Here is a 17,518-nt window from a genome sequence, read left to right as displayed (position 1 = left end):
GGATTTTTAAAAAATAATCCAATTATATGCTGTCTAAAGGAGACACTTTAGATTTTTAAAAAACACATATAACTTGAAAGTAAAAAATGAAAAAAGGTATGCCTTGCAAACCTTAACCAAAAGAGAACTACAATGACTATACTAATTTCAGACAAGATCGCCTTTAAGAAAAAAATTAATAGACAAAGATACTTTATAATAATAAAAAGGCCAATCCAACAGAAAGACATACATACTTACAGAGTCCCAAAACATATGAAGGGAGAATTAAAGGGAGAAATAGATAATTCAAAAATATAGCTGGAGGCTTCTATACCTCACTTTCAGTAATGTGTAGAGTCAACACTACTTTATTATAAACTTCAAAGTTGCTGAGAGCCTAGATCTTAATTGTTCTTACCACAAAACATAAATGATAATTATATAACATGACAGAGATGTTAGCATAAAAAAGCCTAACCTTCCAATTAATAAATTTTTTAAAAGCTCAAACTAAACCCAAAATAAGCAGAAGGAAGGAAATAATAAAGTTTAGAGCTGCAATAAACTAAATGGAAGACCTGAATTACTAAAACCAGAAATTCAAAGAGAGGACATTACTACCAACATTACAGAACCAAGAAAGATTATGGGGTATCGTATAAAACAATTGTATGCTAACAAATTAAATAAGCTAGATGAAATAGACAAATTCCTAGAAAGACACAAACTACTGAATCTAACTCCAGAAGAAACAGAAAATCTCAACACAGCAATAACAAGTAGAGATACTGAATTAGTAAACAACATCCACCCACAAGAAAAAGCCCAAGACCAGAGGGATTCACTGAATCTTATGGAACATTTAAAGAATTAACACCAAACCGTCTCACAACAATTAGAAGACTGGACACTTATCAACTCATTTTATGAGGCCAGTATTATCCTGATACCAAAACCAAAGACAACACAAGAAAACTACAGAACAATATCCCTTAGGAATACAGACACAAAAATGCTCACCAAATACTAGCAAACTGAATTCAGCAGCATATAAAAAGGAAGTGTATACAAAGACCAAGTGAGATTTATCCCAGGAAGGCAAGGTTTTCTAACATCCAAAAATCAATTAACATAACATACCACACCAACAGAATAAAAAACAAAAACCACATGATCATCTCAATAGATGCAGACAGAAACATTTGACAAAATGCTTTAATGAAAAAACACCAAACAGGGACTTCCCTGGCAGTCCAGTGGTTAAGACTCTGAACTTCCACTGCAGGGGGCATAGGTTCCATCCCTGGGTCAGGGATCTAGGATCCCGTGCCTTGAGGCGCAACCAAAGCCAAACCAAACCAAACCCATCTCTCTCTCTCTCTCTCTCTCTCTCTCTCTCTCTCTCTCTCTCTCTCACACACACACACACACACACACACACACACACACACACACACGGAAACCCTCCTCAATGTGAAATATAACTATAAAAAACCCACAGCTAACATCAAAGTTAATTCTGAAACACTGGATACTTTTCTCCTAAATCAGGAACAAGATAAGGCTGTCTGCTCTCACCACTTCTATCCAACTTTAGACTGGAGGTTCATGACTTGTACAAAATACCTATCAATAAGCATAACAAAAGAAGTGCAAACATACTGAAAGAAATCAGAGCCCTAAAGAAATGGGTAAATATCTCAGATTCATGAATTGGAAGGCTTAATACTGTTAAAATGGCACTATCCCCCCAAATGATCTAAAGATTCTACATAATCCTTATCAAAATCTCACTGGGCTATGTAATTTCTTTGCAGAAATTGACAAGATGACCCTAAAATTCTTATGAAAATTCAAGTGACGCAGAATGACCAAAACAATCTTGAAAAAGTAGAGCAAAGTTGGAGAACTTACACTTCCCAATTTTAAAAGTTACTAAAAAGCGATAGTAATCAAGACAGTGTGGTACTGGCATAAGGATAGACAAGATCAATGGAATAGAACTAAGAGCCCCAAAATAAACTCATGTATTATGTGTAACTGATCTTTTAGAAGACAATTCCACAGGGACAGACCAGTCTCTTCAACAAATGGTGTTAGGACAAATGAATATTCACATGCAAAACTATGCATCTGGGACCCTGTCTCACACCACATACAAAAAAATTAACTCAAACAGATCTCATACATATTTTATGTAGTATATATAGTACTTTGGACTTAAAAACCACTGGATTACCTTAGATGTTGTCACTTTTAATCATTCAACCCCTTTTCCTCAAATCAACAGTTATCCATTCAATCCAATTCCAATATTAAACAGTCATTTTCAAGCATGCTATTCTTACCCTGCACAAGCTTGTAAACAGGCCAACATTGTCGCCAGAGTTTCTGGAGGAAGTTGAGCACTTTTGGGCTGATCTTTCTCTGGTGCAAGTCCACCCAAAATAGAAGGACACCGTCTCTTTAAAAAAGTCATACAAGCCTGGATAAAAGGTTCCTGGAAAAGAGAAAGTCTCTCTGTATTTGAAATTCATCATTAATTGCTTTCAGATAAGACTAAGCACTATGACTAAAATCCAGAATACAATAACATCTTCATTGCCACTTTCTTAAGCTATCTTGACCATCAAAAATTAAAAGCAGTAATAAACAGACAAATCCTTACTCCATGCTCTCGAATTTTATCTGTGAGCCACTTGTCAAGTTTGAGGTATTCACGACGTGAAGCAAGTGCAGCAAGGTCAATAACAAAGGCAAATGGAGTACCATTTAGCAGCATTGACAAGGCCTAAAGAAAAAGGATATTAGAAACTACGAGTCAAGCAACTGAGTGACTTTTCTGTCCTATTTTCTGTTTCCAGTTTTTATTTTCACAAACAAGTCTAAATAAAACATACTGCTAATATTTTCTTAGTCATAATTTTTTAAACAGCTTAGTAGAAATCAATGGTAACACTTGTCCCTACTTAAAATAAGATCACATTTCAAAGACAAACACATGACTTTACCTTCAAAATAAACTTTACCCTGTGTTTTTTCAAATAATTTAACCTAAAGCAAAGCAAAACACAAAAGCGTGAAAAATTATCCTTACCCATTTAAAAAAATCTAAACTCAGGCTTACTCTAACCTAAGTACAACTACAACACCATTACCAGTGATCAAAGACATCAAGAATCACACTATTTATCAAAAGACCCTGTTAATGCTAATGAAATCTGCAAAAGGGTTGAAAGCCAACCAGTTTCTCCAAAAATAGTATCTCACAGATTACATCTGAGGTCAATTATCACTTGCTTTAAAACAGCCTTACAAATATCACAGAAGACCAAACAAAATTCAGTGAAATGTAAATGAAACATTTTTACATTTCTAAAACCACTCTTCTTCCAATCTCTTTCTACAATACAAGGAAAAATTCTAAATCTCAACCATTCTAGCTAAGAGCTAGTTACATGTGAATTATTCCTAAAGCACCTATGTTACATAAAAATGTTATTTTTTATCATTAATAAAGAAAAACCGTTAATCTGTCCCTCCAAGCTCACCTTCAAGTCCTGGGCCACATCAAGTATTCGAGACAATTTGGCCTGGTCATACTGTTCCCCTCGCATGTACCATTCTGCCATCGCATGCATGATAAGTTGGCGGATTGAGGGAGACTGTCCCTAAGAAAAGAAAAAGGAGGGTTAAATAGCAATACTACTGACCATTTTGATAGGCTGTTGCAAATGCTGATTTTACTTGTATTTGTGTAAAACTGAGGTGTATCAGTGCAGACAACAAAGCTCAAGCCTCAAGCATTGATTACAGTGACGTTTATTTTGTGGGAAAGCAGTTTTGTCCATATTTCCCAAATGAGGCCTGCCCCAAAACCCTGGGGTCATGTAGTCACATACAACAAATTTATTTGTCCTATAAAAGTCTGCCTATACATTTTCAAAGCCGAAGTATGATGAGAATATGACGATGCATCAAGTTTATATGATCCCTTAAATCAAATCACAAATCACTGGCCTATAAAAACAAAACAGTTTACGGTAATCATCTCTCATGCTGCACAGGGTAGTGTTTTATCAGTATTTCTGGGACTAGAGTTTGTACATTCTAAATCTAGCTATTTTCACAAATGATCATGCTCATTTTTTGTAATTATTCAATTTCTTTTTTGTGCGGAAAACAGCCTGTCTTTGAAGACTGATCTAAAGGTGTACAGTTGAATGGTAATTTAGAAAATGTTTCTCACAGAAGCAACAGCAAGGCAATTACTATCACTGTCTAAATCACTTTCCAGTAACTGTCTTAGACTGACAGAAAGTCCTAGCAAAACAAGTATCTAACCAGGAGTGGAGATACAAGTCCTTCCACTCTGCCCTTTCCACCTCACAGATGTGGTGAGAAAAGCCTAAGAATGTCTGGGCTACAAACTTTTGGTTAAATGTCTGATAAACATTACTGTCATGTGATTTGAGTCTCTAGAAATGGAGTTGGTCTGACTGAAAGGCATGCAACCAAGGCTAATGTTTTTCATTTATAAAGTCTTATCTGAATTTTTAAAAGCACTTGTTTACAACAAACTACAGCAAGAATATCTTAAAAAGGGAAGGGGCTCATTGATATAAAGGGGAAGATGACTGCTTTTTCTTAAAGCTTCTACATATATCTTTATTTAAAATGTAGGCTATGCGGGGGGGAAATCAATGGACAAGAGAGTATTTGTCAAATATATTCTACAAAATTGGCAAGGGGTGGGGGGTGCAGGAGCACAAGGGCTTGAAATCTCAGCAGGAACCAAAATAAAATTTAAATGCTGGATCTGGATAAAACAAAATTATGTCAATTAAACTGTTTTTGTTTTCTGCGGTACACGGGCCTCTCCCGCTGCGGAGCACAGGCTCCGGACGCGCAGGCTCAGCGGCCATGGCTCACGGGCCCAGCCGCTCCGCAGCATGTGGGATCTTCCCGGACTGGGGCACGAACCCATGTCCCCTGCATCGGCAGGCGGACTCTCAACCACTGAGCCACCAGGGAAGCCCTCAATTAAACTGTTTTATGATCTTCTTCCATTTACTGTTAAAAAGTGAAATGAGAACCTTCTAGTTCTATGATAAATGATTAAGCTCTTTATTGCTATCGAAAGGATACTGGTACACTAGCAATACAGACCTTTCATAATACTGATTTTTTTAAAATTGTCTTGCCTCCTTGCTCTTTCAAGTTTTATACTTTAATGCCCACATGATGCTAAAAGATAAAATAAGTTTTATAGAAGTGTGACTTTTTCAGTGTCAAAATTCCATGATTAACAATTTCTCTAGGTAAACATCATCAAAAGAATGTCAATTATGCAGAAATAGAATCACAGATGTAGAAAACAAACTTGCAGCTACCAAGGGGGGAAGGGGAGGGTGGGCTGGGATGAACTGGGAGATTGGAATTCACATATACACACTACTAGTATAAAACAGATAACTAATGAGAACCTACTGTACAAAAACTCTACTCAATGCTCTGTGGTGACCTAAATGGGAAGGAAATCTAAAAAAGAGTGGATAGGGCTTCCCTTGTGGCGCAGTGGTTGAGAATCCGCCTGCCAATGCAGGGGACACGGGTTCGAGCCTTGGTCCAGGAAGATCCCACATGCCGCGGAGCAACTAAGCCTGTGTGCCACAACTACTGAGCCTGTGCTCTGGAGCCCGTGAGCCACAACTACTGAGCCCGCGTGCTGCAACTAATGAAGCCCGCGCACCTAGAGCCCGTGCTCCGCAGGAAGAGAAGCCACAGCAATGAGAAGCCAACGCACCGCAACGAAGAGTAGCCGCCTCTCACCACAACTAGAGAAAGCCCACGCGCAGCAACGAAGACCCAATGCAGCCAAAAATTAAAATAAATTTTAAAAAATAAAAAAGTGGATATATGTATACATATAACTGAATGACTTTGCTGCACAACAGAAACTAACACACCATTGTAAAGCAGCTATACTCCAATAAAAATTAATAAAAAAAGAAATGTCAGGACTTCCCTGGTGGTCCAGTGGTTAGGACTCCATGCTCCCAATGTAGGGAGCCTGGGTTTGATCCCTGGTCAGGGAACTAGATCCCCCAATGCCACAACCAAGATCCTGCATGTCACAACTAAAGATCCCACGTGCCGCAACTTAAACCCGGCACAGCCAAATTAAAAAAAAGAAAGAATGTCCATTATGGGGTGGGGGGAGATAAAATGGAAGATTGGGATTCACATATACACACTACTATATATAAAACAGATAACTAATAAGGACCTAATGTATAGCACAGGAAACTCTACTCAATACTCTGTAACGGCCTATATGGAAAATGAATTTGAAAAAGAGTGGATACATGTATATGTAATAACAGATTCACTTTGCTATACACCTGAAACTAACACAACATTGTAAATCAACTATATTCCAATAAAAATTTAAAAAAAAAAAGAATGTCCGTTTATTAAGACAAAGAAATGGTCATATCTTACCTGCCCATGCCATGCATAGTGCAAAATTATAGCTGAGTTAGGGTGGTTTCCAAGGAAAATTGGCATCAGAGTGGAGATGAGTTCATGGCGCAAGGTGTGCCAGGAGGTGTTGATTTGTAGTAAGGCCAATACCAGCATGTCTGGACAGTGTTTGATAGGGAAGCTGAAGAGTTGTTTGACTTGCTCATATTGCCCTACCTCTGCGAGCCTCAGCAGAGATTCAATCAAATCCAAGCTCTTCCTAACAAGAATGGAAGTAAGATACTCTATCAATGAAAACCTAAGTACACAAAATTCATTTTCCTAATAAGTGATACCAGCTATCAAGACAAAACCAAGTTGTCATCTTTTAATATTTGAAAAATATTTAAATTGGTGTTCATCTCAAATATATAATGCTGGTATGCTTTCAAACTAATTTCAAAGGCAGTCCAAATTAAGAGAATACATGATGAAGCACAGCAGACATGACTGACCATGTGCATAACCATGGACCGCCTTACCAAAGAGTTACCATAAAAAACTTTTGTGATTAGAGTGCAAAATAAAAACAAATAGTAGTTTAGAAACAGTCAAAAATCCAACACAAATATAGATATAATTATACACAAGAAAAATTCTACATAAAAATACAGCCTGACACAACACTGTAAATCAACTATACTTCCATTAAAAAAAAAAAAAAAAAAAAAAAAGCCCAAACACTTAGTTCGGTAACACCAAGTTTTTACTTAGGTGCACAATGCCCCCTATGAATTATTCTTGCCCCAAGAAGCTAAATGTGGTTGACTTCAATCTAGCCTCAAGGTTTTGCTACCCTTAGTCCATGAAAACTATGGGGATAGGGATCAAATTAAACACCATGAGGAAACAGATACCCCATACCACAGGGTAGACTATAGGATAACTGATCCTACTTCTCCATTAAATCGATGGCCAAGAATTATATTTAAGAAAAAAAAAAAGGGAGAAGAAAGACTTACAGCATAAAAGAAACTATGTGGACCTTGTTTGGACTCTCAATCATACAAACTGTTAAAAAGCATTCTTGAGACAATTAGGGAAATCTGAATATATAGCTATATTAAGGAATTATTAAATGTATACGACATTTCAATTTTATAAAATGGAAAGAGGCCTTTATCTGTTAAAATAAAATGAAGACATACTGCCGTACACATTAGACTTAACAGGAGAAAAAAAAAAAAACTATCCTGTACATCCAATGTTGGCTAGCACCTGGGGAAAGGACACACTTCAGAAAAAACCACTGCTTTGGTCAATCTTTCAGAACAGGGATCAGCAAACTACATCCACAAGCCAAATCTCACCAACTGCCTATTTTTGTAAATACTGTTTTGTTGGAACAGAGCCACACCCATATTTACATTGTGCTGCAATTAAAGAGTTAAGTAGTTGCTACAGAGACCATCTGGCTTGTAAAGCCCTTTACAGGAAGTTTACCATCCTTTGTTTATAAGATGTGTCCCAGGGGAGTATGGTTGGAAAAAATGGAAGAAACATTATAAAGTAGATGTCTTTGGGGACCAATCCAGTCCATGCCCACTCTGCACAGCTGTGGGTTTATTATAACAGTGATGGAAGTACTTTTACCATCTTTATCTCACATCCCCAGAGAGGAGTTAGTTCCAGAAGAAACCAACTGAGCCAGTCAGATTCTCCAGCAGAAATTTTGAATTGAAACTCAGAGAAATAGATAATTCAGCTTAAAGTTTTAGATTTCATCCACTGGCCATTTTGAGCCACTTAAAAAGAAAGCAAGCAAGCAAATCTACAGAGAGAAGAAAGGGATTTAACATTAAGGGAGAAGTAAAAACCTTCTAACATTTGATTGTTACAGAAACTATACAATGGCAGACATTACAAGAGGAAAGATGTATCTAGTGATAAGGAGACTAAATATAGATTTTCATCCACGAACACCCTACTTTATAAAAATTTAGGGTAAGTAGGCTTACTAAAAATACTGTTTCGTTTAAACCTTTTAACTACGTAGTTGGCTCACTATTAATCTTGTAATTCAAAAAAGTATAAGTGACCCTTTCAAGAAAAGCTAGATGAAGAGTGTTTACCATGTGGCAATTTCTCGATTGTCATCCTCTGGTGGTGCTTTCAGAATATCAGTGGCAACAGTATGACATGGGTAGTCGGCAAAACAGAAGATCTCTGGATTTATAAGGGAATGCTGAATGAAGGAGAGCTGGAACAAGAGAAAAAAGTCCTTACTACCATAAATGAGTGTGAATGTTATAAAAATGTGAAACATTTTCACTAGGCTAATCTCAATCTTAATTCTCATTCATCAGAATGAAATTTCCCTTTAAAATCTTAATTATGCGATCTTTCAAAACCACAGACAAGTCAGACAAATGAAAGGTGCATGGTGAGGTGACCCTGGAGACAAACATCATTAAACTATTGGGAAAACAGTTTGATTGCTACACTTCAGCTGAGTCTGACTGGTACTAAACTATAATAATGTTCCTTCAAAATTTATCAGTCTCTGCTTTTCTGAGCAATGCCAAACAAATTCTACATTAAAAGAATGTTTTAATCAATGGATAGACGGCACTATCTAAGCCATGATTCTTTGCCTCTTCTATAGCTAAACATCATTCACTTACCTGGCCTTCTGCATGTTTCCAAGGTCTGTATATGAGGTCTACAGGGAACACTTCCATACCCAGACCCCTCTGAATGCCATACACTACATTATGAAGTCCTTTACTGTCACGAATTTGAAATCCAGGATGGTCCAGTTCGTAAGTTACTTCCTTGAAATTCAAACTTGGGTTCTAAAAAAGAAAAGCATTTCAAAGTTTAATGAAAAGGGACTTCCCTGGTGATGCAGTGGTTAAGAACCCGCCTGCCAATGCAGGTGACACAGGTTCGATCTCTGGTCCAGGAAGATCCCACATGCTGTGGAGCAACTAAGCCCATACACCACAATTACTGAGCCCACGTGCAGCAACTACTGAAGCCTGCGCGGCTAGAGCCTGTGCTCCGCAACAAGAGAAGCCACCGTGAACGAGAAGCCCGCGCACCGCAACAAAGAGTAGCCCCCACTCTCTGAAACTAGAGAAAGCCCACGCACAGCAACGAAGAACCAACGTAGCCAAAAAAAAGTTTAATGAACAAAAGTGTTTGATTGCTTTATCCAAAGAGCCATATTAAATCTGAAGTTCAATCAAGATGGTCTAATTATAGACTCAAAGTCATCTAAATCTTTCTGGCATTTCCAAAGAGACTTGGAAAGGTAAATTCTTAATATTCAAAATAAACTGGCTCTACCAGCAAGCTACTCCAAGTTACCTTTCAGTTCACAACATACTCGTGAATACGTGAGTACATAAAGGGGAAATCTCTTCCCCTACTTTAGTCCAACGAACACTCCCATCCCAATATGGCAAACAGATAACACTTCACTTAGTGCCTCATCTTTATAGTAAGATTCCACTACCTTGGAACAAAGCTGCAAAGATAAATCAATTATCCCAAATATCAATCTTAATTAACAAGGACTTCCCAGGTGGTGCAGTGGTTAAGAATCCTCCGGCCAATGCAGGGGACATGGGGGTTTGATCCCTGGTCCGGGGATCCCACATGCCGCGGAGCAACTAAGCCCGTGCGCCACAACTACTGAGCCTGTGCTCTAGAGCCCACGAGCCACAACTACTGAGCCCACGTGCCACAACTACTGAAGCCCGCGCCTAGAGCCTGTGCTCCACAACAAGAGAAGACACCGCAATGAGAAGCCCGTGCACCGCAATGAAGAGTAGCCCCTGCTCGCCGCAACTAGAGAAAGCCCGTGCGCAGCAATGAAGACTCAATGCAGCCAAAAATAAATAAATAAATTTATTTTAAAAAAAAAACTTAATTAACTAAAGATCTCCCCTAAAAGCATCCCAATGTATGCATCAGGAAAAGTGGTCTAGATTCTTTATGTCAAAATGACTAAAAATTCCATTCAAAAATGTTTTATGAAAAGGTATTCATAAAAGCCGTATGAGATTCCTTAAAGAAACACAAAGCAAAGGAAACACATTTAGAGAAGATAATTTACCAAACACTCTGCACCAAGCAATAAGAATATTTTGTGCTTGGGACTTCCCGGGCGGTCCAGTGGTTAAGACCCTGTGCTCCCGATGCCGGGGGCACAAGTTCGATCCCTGGTCGGGGAACTAAAACCCCGCATGCTGCACAGCGTGGCCAAAAAGAAAAGGGGGAAAGAAAAAACAGAAGAATATTTTGTGCTTGAAAGAAGAAAAGGCTGCGCACACTTCATAATTAAATCTCCAACCAAAGCGTTATGTCCAGTTTAGTTTTGCTCTAAGGTGACACCTTTCAATCCATAAAGACTTTAATGCTTGCTTTGTATATGGTACAAAGAATAAACGTCAGTTGGGGTATTCACTCTAAGACAACAATGGCATTCAGAGGTAACATTTTTTTCTTTCTAAAATTTGTTTCAAGGACTGGCTGTGACAGAATAAAACCATAAATATACTATTAAACAGCATTATCCTAGAGAGAGTTAAGTTTGGTAAATCCACAGGCGTGCCCCTATGGTTTCCTCCTCCCATCCTTGGAAGTAAATCAGAAAAATTATTAACCCAATGTGTATCTGAAATTGTCCTCTGTTCCCTTTCTACAAAAAATTGTACAGAAACTCAAATATACGAGAAAAAGGAAGAAGAAAAGAGATTACTAATTCAACTATTCAAATCCACAGTGAAGGCGTTCAATTTATAGCCTTTGCACTCTTTGAAATCAAAACATAGGTTCAGATAACATGGAAAACTGTCCTTGTCTGCAATTTTTATAAAAAAGAGTTTTTCAATAGTGCAATAAAGTACAAAGATGAAACTGAGGGAAAAGCATGTTTTCGTATTTGCAAGACAACCACAGGTTAAAAACAAATCAGTAGGGCTTCCCTGGTGGCGCAGTGGTTGACAGTCCACCTGCCGATGCAGGGGACACAGGTTCGCGCCCCGGTCCGGGAAGATCCCGCGTGCCGCGGAGTGGCTGGGCCCGTGAGCCATGGCCACTGAGCCTGCGCGTCCAGAGCCTGTGTTCCGCAACGGGAGAGGCCACAACAGTGAGAGGCCCACGTACTGCAAAAAAAAAAAAGAGTCCGCCTGCCAATGCAGGGGACACGGGTTTGAGCCCTGGTCCGGAAAGATCCCACATGCCACAGAGCAACTAAGCCCATGCGCCACAACTACTGAAGCCCGCACGCCTAGGGTTCGGGCTCTGCAACAAGAGAAGCCACAGCAGTGCGAAGCCTGTGCACCGCAAGGAAGAGTAGCCCCTGCTTGCTGCAACTAGAGAAAGCCCGTGCGAAGCAACGAAGACAAAAATAAATTAATTACTTTTTTAAAAATTAAAAAAGAAAAAAACCAAACCAATTAGTAACTGGTTATCCTTAAGTGCTAAAACTGTGGTTTTATTTTGCTTTTCTTCCTTTTCACTCTCTAAGTTTTCTGCCATGATCACGTGTTATTTTTTCCCCTCCTCTATTACTAAAGAGTAGGTCTGAACACCATAAACCCATCTACTATTAAGAAAAATAAAAAGAAAACCCACTGATGCTGTTAGTAATAAGGTCACACAGAGAACAGTATGATTCCCTGTTACTCAATTTTACTTATAAGTTACAAATGTAGGAAACTAAAAATGAGAAATAGGATAGACAAATGACCTGACACCTTATCAAGAATGTTAGGGAAGTATTTATTTGTAGTCTTTAGTGTTACATTTTGTTCCTTGACATTTTATGAACAAGACTGAAAACATTACATCTTGATCTTGACTCCACTGTTCTCTCACTGACTAAATTTCATCACTCCCTTTTAATAACTAGAAGTTTCACTTTTTTATATTTTATTTTAACAGTTCAATATTTTAGGAGAGGTACGTTGTTTATTTGGGGACCAATTATTTAGTCTGTGGATATTTCAGAAGTGGAAGTAGTAAGATAAGTATGGCTTTTTTTATCCCTATAATAATATCCCATAAAGAAGGTTGGCGGGGTTTTTGTTGCACCTTCCAGAAAAATTTCAGAAGACTTTCTTTCTCCTCAGTAATTCCTCATACAATCATTACTTTGTAACATATTCATCCTCCCCAAAAAACCACACACTAACAACCTACCAAACCACCTCAGCAGTGCTACTCAGAATTGCATAGCAACAATTCATTATGAACAAAGCTAGAGTTTGATTGCATACTATTTCCAGTACATAATTATCTCGGACCCTTCATTACTTTTTTTTTTTTTTTTTCCGGTACGCAGGCCTGTCACTGTTGTGGCCTCTCCCGCTGCGGAGCACAGGCTCCGGACGCGCAGGCTCAGTGGCCATGGCTCACAGGCCCAGCCGCTCCGCGGCATGTGGGATCTTCCCGGACCGGGGCACGAACCCGTGTCCCCTGCATCGGTAGGCGGACTCTCAACCACTGCGCCACCAGGGAAGCCTGCTTCATTACTTTTGAAGTCAGAAATTATAAAACACTGCAGTTCTCATTCAGCTAGGCATTTTATTCATTAAAATTTTCTTTCTTTGGGCTATATCATACTAACATCATAAATATATAACATTACATGTGTACTCACCAGTTCTTTAAGAACATCAATCAAGACTTCTACATTCCATGTGTGTGCCTGTGCTCCATCACTTTTATCTTTTCCATCACTCCAGATCCCACTGCCAGGAGCAGAGATACTCTGTAGAATTAAAATCTGAATTAAACAAAGCCAACTACTCAATGTGTTCAGCTCTGGTTGGTAGAACAATCATACTGTAATTTAATAAATAAAATAAAGAGGGCAGGACATTAATTCACTTTGTAAAATAGTTTATTTCCACACCTACCTGTAATGGAATTCCATCTGTTAATCCTGAATGAGTTCGAGCCATCATTCCCAAAACCCTTGCAACCTGGGCAGCTGTGACCTCCCGAACACCAAACTGCATGATTATATTGCGACATTCTTCAATACTGAAACAGAAATTTAACTTCAAAAAATGGTACCCTCACTCTTGCACTGCTGGTGGGAATGTGAATTGGTTCAGCCACTATGGAGAACAGTATGGAGGTTCCTTAAAAAACTACAAATAGAACTACCATATGACCCAGCAATCCCACTACTGGGCATATACCCTGAGAAAACCGAAATTCAAAAAGAGTCATGTACCAAAATGTTCATTGCAGCTCTATTTACAATAGCCCGGAGATGGAAACAACCTAAGTGCCCATCATCGGATGAATGGATAAAGAAGATGTGGCACATATATACAATGGAATATTACTCAGCCATAAAAAGAAACGAAATTGAGCTATTTGTAATGAGGTGGATAGACCTAGAGTCTGTCATACAGAGTGAAGTAAGTAAGAAAGAAAAAGACAAATACCGTATGCTAACACATATATATGGAATTTAAGAAAAAAAAAATGTCATGAAGAACCTAGAGGTAAGGCAGGAATAAAGACGCAGACCTCCTAGAGAACGGACTTGAGGTTATGGGGAGGGGGAAGGGTGAGCTGTGACAGGGCGAGAGAGAGTCATGGACATATACACACTAACAAACGTAGTAAGGTAGATAGCTAGTGGGAAGCAGCCGCATGGCACAGGGATATTGGCTCGGTGCTTTGTGACAGCCTGGAGGGGTGGGATAGGGAGGGTGGGAGGGAGGGAGACGCAAGAGGGAAGATATATGGGAACATAAGTTTATGTATGACTGATTCACTTTGTTATAAAGCAGAAACTAACACACCATTGTAAAGCAATTATACCCCAATAAAGATGTTAAAAAAAAAAATGGTACCCTCAATACCAAGGTTAAGAAACACTCATATAAAACACTCATATAAAACGAGTGAAGTCGCTAGAGTTTTACTAACATAGAGAGTAATAAGCTTCATTTCTTGTTACTTTCACATAGCTAGGAGTGTAAAATCCACCTACTTAAGGAAATAGAAAACGTTTAAAATACCGATGGAAGAAGGAAATATGAGTTAACAGTAGTATCTACAAAGAGACATAAAATTATGTCAATATTCGGTATAAATCAAGTTATTCTTTAAAATACTGATAACTCAAGAGTTATTCTGATATGTACAAAGTCCTGAAAATGTATTTTAACTTTTTCACTTTGCATCAACAAAAGTTTTATGCCAGGCACATTTATACACACACAAGAAATACACTTTCAAACATAAGCGGAAATGTGGTTTGTATGAGTTTTAAAAACATTAAATGTTACACTTAAAGTCAAAGCAAAGCACATTAATGCCCTTAATAACATATTCTCAGAAAAATATTAACAATCCACTATATCACAGTCCTATGTGCTACCATTAGGGTGAAACAATTTCCTTTTATGCCCCTGGCAGGTGAGGAAAATAAGTGAGAGGCAGGGTATGAAAAAGGCAGAAAAGGAAGACTGTAGAAATCAAGGTACAGCAAGGAAATTGAGGGTGCGGGCAGGGAAGAGCATATTAGACATGATGGATGGGAAATGATGCAAGTTCCATGAACACTTGCCTCAATGCCCTCCCTCTCAAAAGCTAAAACTGCCTACCATGGCGACTAGGCTAGGAACCTCTGATCCTTAAATTTGAGAAACTAGGGAGGATGGAGAGATGGAAATTTAGCCATGAGAACATTTATAGCTGCCACCAAAACTAATATGTGGAAGATTAAATTTAGAAGCAAAATTCTTGAGGCAAAGATAATACATTAAGGAATCTTTAGGAACTTGCTTTAAAGAATTACATTGTGCTTTTCACAAGAGTAATCAGAAGTTTAAAATGTCTGACTACCAACCTTGCACAAAAGCCATAGCCCACTTCTTGCATGAAGTCAGCCAAAGAGCTCTCCATCATGGTTTTAGCTACCCCTCCAGAATCAGGCAGGATTCTGTCCATTAGGATGTCCCGTTTTTCAGGGTATAAAAGTGGTGCAAGCACCACGGGACAGCGTTCCTGGGGAAAATCTGAAGAAGGAAAAAGATAATTATAACTGCTATATTGATTAATAACAAACTATCCTCTTTTACTCTTCAAAAGCCTCTCAAACCTGAGTTTTCACAAGTCCATATTCAAACCAACGTTATTCAGTTTTTCCAATCCAGCTAGCCTAGCCCAATTTATGACTTCAACCCCAATTCTAAAATTTGAATGTTCTTATGTCACAAAAAATGGTCATAAGTATATTTTTAATTTTTTTATTAGGATCCCATTATCTATTGCACCCTAAATATTACTTTAAAATTTCACAAAAGGGCTATCAATTCCCATGCAAGGAACACATCAGAAATAATTGGTACATCAGTCTCTCTCTATTTCACTGACAAGTGGAAAACGTCCTATTACTGAGAAAGTTAATGAAGTTTAAATTAAACTATATCAATGTTAAGAAGTAAACAATAATAAGAGTGAAACTGGTTAGTGGTTAGTCCACTATAAAAGATTTGTTTTAAACACTATCTCTAAAAAAAGGATCAGAGGAAGGAGGATGGCAACAACAGAACCAGGAGTTATCTTAGCATAACAATGCCAACAGCCAAGAGGTAAAGTGGATATATGATAGTGATTGACATTTTAAACTAAAGAGAGCATGTCACAAATACTGTAGTCTCTGTCTCCCTAAAAGGGAAAAATCTGACCACGTGGAAATATACCAAGTCTGAAATGAGATTGTACTTAGATAACAATATTGCTGGTAAGTGCTCTTCATTTTATACCTTGTCTATAATGAGGCTTTTATCATTTTCATATTTTAAATTATAAAATACTCTCTTCCTTGAAAGATTACGAAGTTAACAGAAAAGTAAATCACTGCCTTCATTTGTATTCTACAATCCTTTGTAATGTGTGTTCATCCAAAGAAATCATCTTTTGTAGGCTACAGACACTCCTTTTTACCTCTGCGCAGCGTCTTAAGAAAAGCGTCTATCTGTTCCTGTCCAACTCCAAAGGCTCCCTTCTGCCCAAAGAGGAGATGGGAGAGGAGGAGGTGTAGGACTTCTATTGCTATATCCTGGAAGCCACCTTCTTGATTTCCACTGACGTCTGCGTCAATGTAAGAACGCAGAAGATCTGGAAGCTTCTGTTTGATAAACTGGGCAGCTAGAAATGAGATAAATAAAAAACCACAAGTTATTTTTGCACCACGATGGGTAAGAAGTCACATATCATCAAAATGCAGGTGATCATCATTCTCATTCACCAACTCACCCTTCACACTCTAATGTTTTTACAGCTCTAGCTGGTAGGCATAAAAATAAAAGACCAGTTACCAGGGACTTGGCGGTGGGGGGCAGGGGCAGGAGGAGGAGAGGGAATGGAGAATTTTTGGATGGGTACAGAGTTTCAGTTTTGCAAGACAAAGAAGTTCCAGACATCCATTATACAACAATGTGAATATAGTTAACACTACTGAATTATACACTTGAAAATGGTTACGAAGGTAAATTTTATGTTTTTACCATACGTACATATACATACATATATAAAAGAGACCAAAAGAAAATAATCTTACTCTCTAAACTATGGAGGCTCAAGACTCAGAAGCCCACGGGTTTTAAAGACTCTAACTTCACTATAGGATCTTTAGGGAAAAGGAAACTTACCAAAACCTCTGAGATCTGAGCTGGAAGAATTCAAGAGGGCAAGGCCAAAAATTACCTGAAACAAGAAGGGTTAGATTGACCAAAGAGTCAAATAGTTGTTTTATTTCTAATTTTGCCTACATCTCTTTTCTTAAATCACTTACCTCTTGTACTTTGCTTAACTTGAGAACTTTACTCAGCTGGGCAAATAAGTGGGGTGCAGGCTTTAAACTCTGAAACAAACCAAACTTTATTTTAAAATAAGAACATACAATTTTCAAAAAGTTTATAAAAGCATCTGTTTACCCAATTATGGTGCTACATAGGAGTGACAATTCTGTAGTGCTGCTACCAACAGCTGTGGAACTGTGTTCTGACAAGCTTAAGCCTTCACATGA

At 38.3% G+C, this 17,518-nt stretch overlaps 1 protein-coding gene across 6 annotated transcripts in view; it reads right to left on the bottom strand.

Annotated features, from left to right (window-relative positions):
• Window positions 1–17,518, bottom strand: part of CNOT1 (CCR4-NOT transcription complex subunit 1) — a 100,472-nt gene that overhangs the window by 39,986 nt on the left and 42,968 nt on the right. For all 6 annotated transcript variants that reach the window (XM_079907378.1, XM_079907377.1, XM_079907376.1 and 3 more), the window contains exons 5-16: window positions 17,285–17,353; window positions 17,142–17,196; window positions 16,435–16,638; window positions 15,335–15,503; window positions 13,380–13,506; window positions 13,121–13,231; window positions 9,132–9,302; window positions 8,580–8,707; window positions 6,487–6,727; window positions 3,534–3,653; window positions 2,651–2,773; window positions 2,331–2,482 (exon numbers count right to left, since the gene is read on the bottom strand). In XM_079907378.1, the coding sequence (XP_079763504.1) occupies window positions 2,331–2,482; window positions 2,651–2,773; window positions 3,534–3,653; window positions 6,487–6,727; window positions 8,580–8,707; window positions 9,132–9,302; window positions 13,121–13,231; window positions 13,380–13,506; window positions 15,335–15,503; window positions 16,435–16,638; window positions 17,142–17,196; window positions 17,285–17,353 (1,670 nt within the window). The remainder of the gene's footprint in view (window positions 1–2,330; window positions 2,483–2,650; window positions 2,774–3,533; window positions 3,654–6,486; window positions 6,728–8,579; window positions 8,708–9,131; window positions 9,303–13,120; window positions 13,232–13,379; window positions 13,507–15,334; window positions 15,504–16,434; window positions 16,639–17,141; window positions 17,197–17,284; window positions 17,354–17,518) is intronic.

Source organism: Stenella coeruleoalba (assembly GCF_951394435.1).
Source record: "Stenella coeruleoalba genome assembly, chromosome: 20".
Classification (NCBI taxonomy): Eukaryota; Metazoa; Chordata; class Mammalia; order Artiodactyla; family Delphinidae; genus Stenella; species Stenella coeruleoalba.
This window is presented reverse-complemented; position numbering and strand designations above follow the sequence as displayed.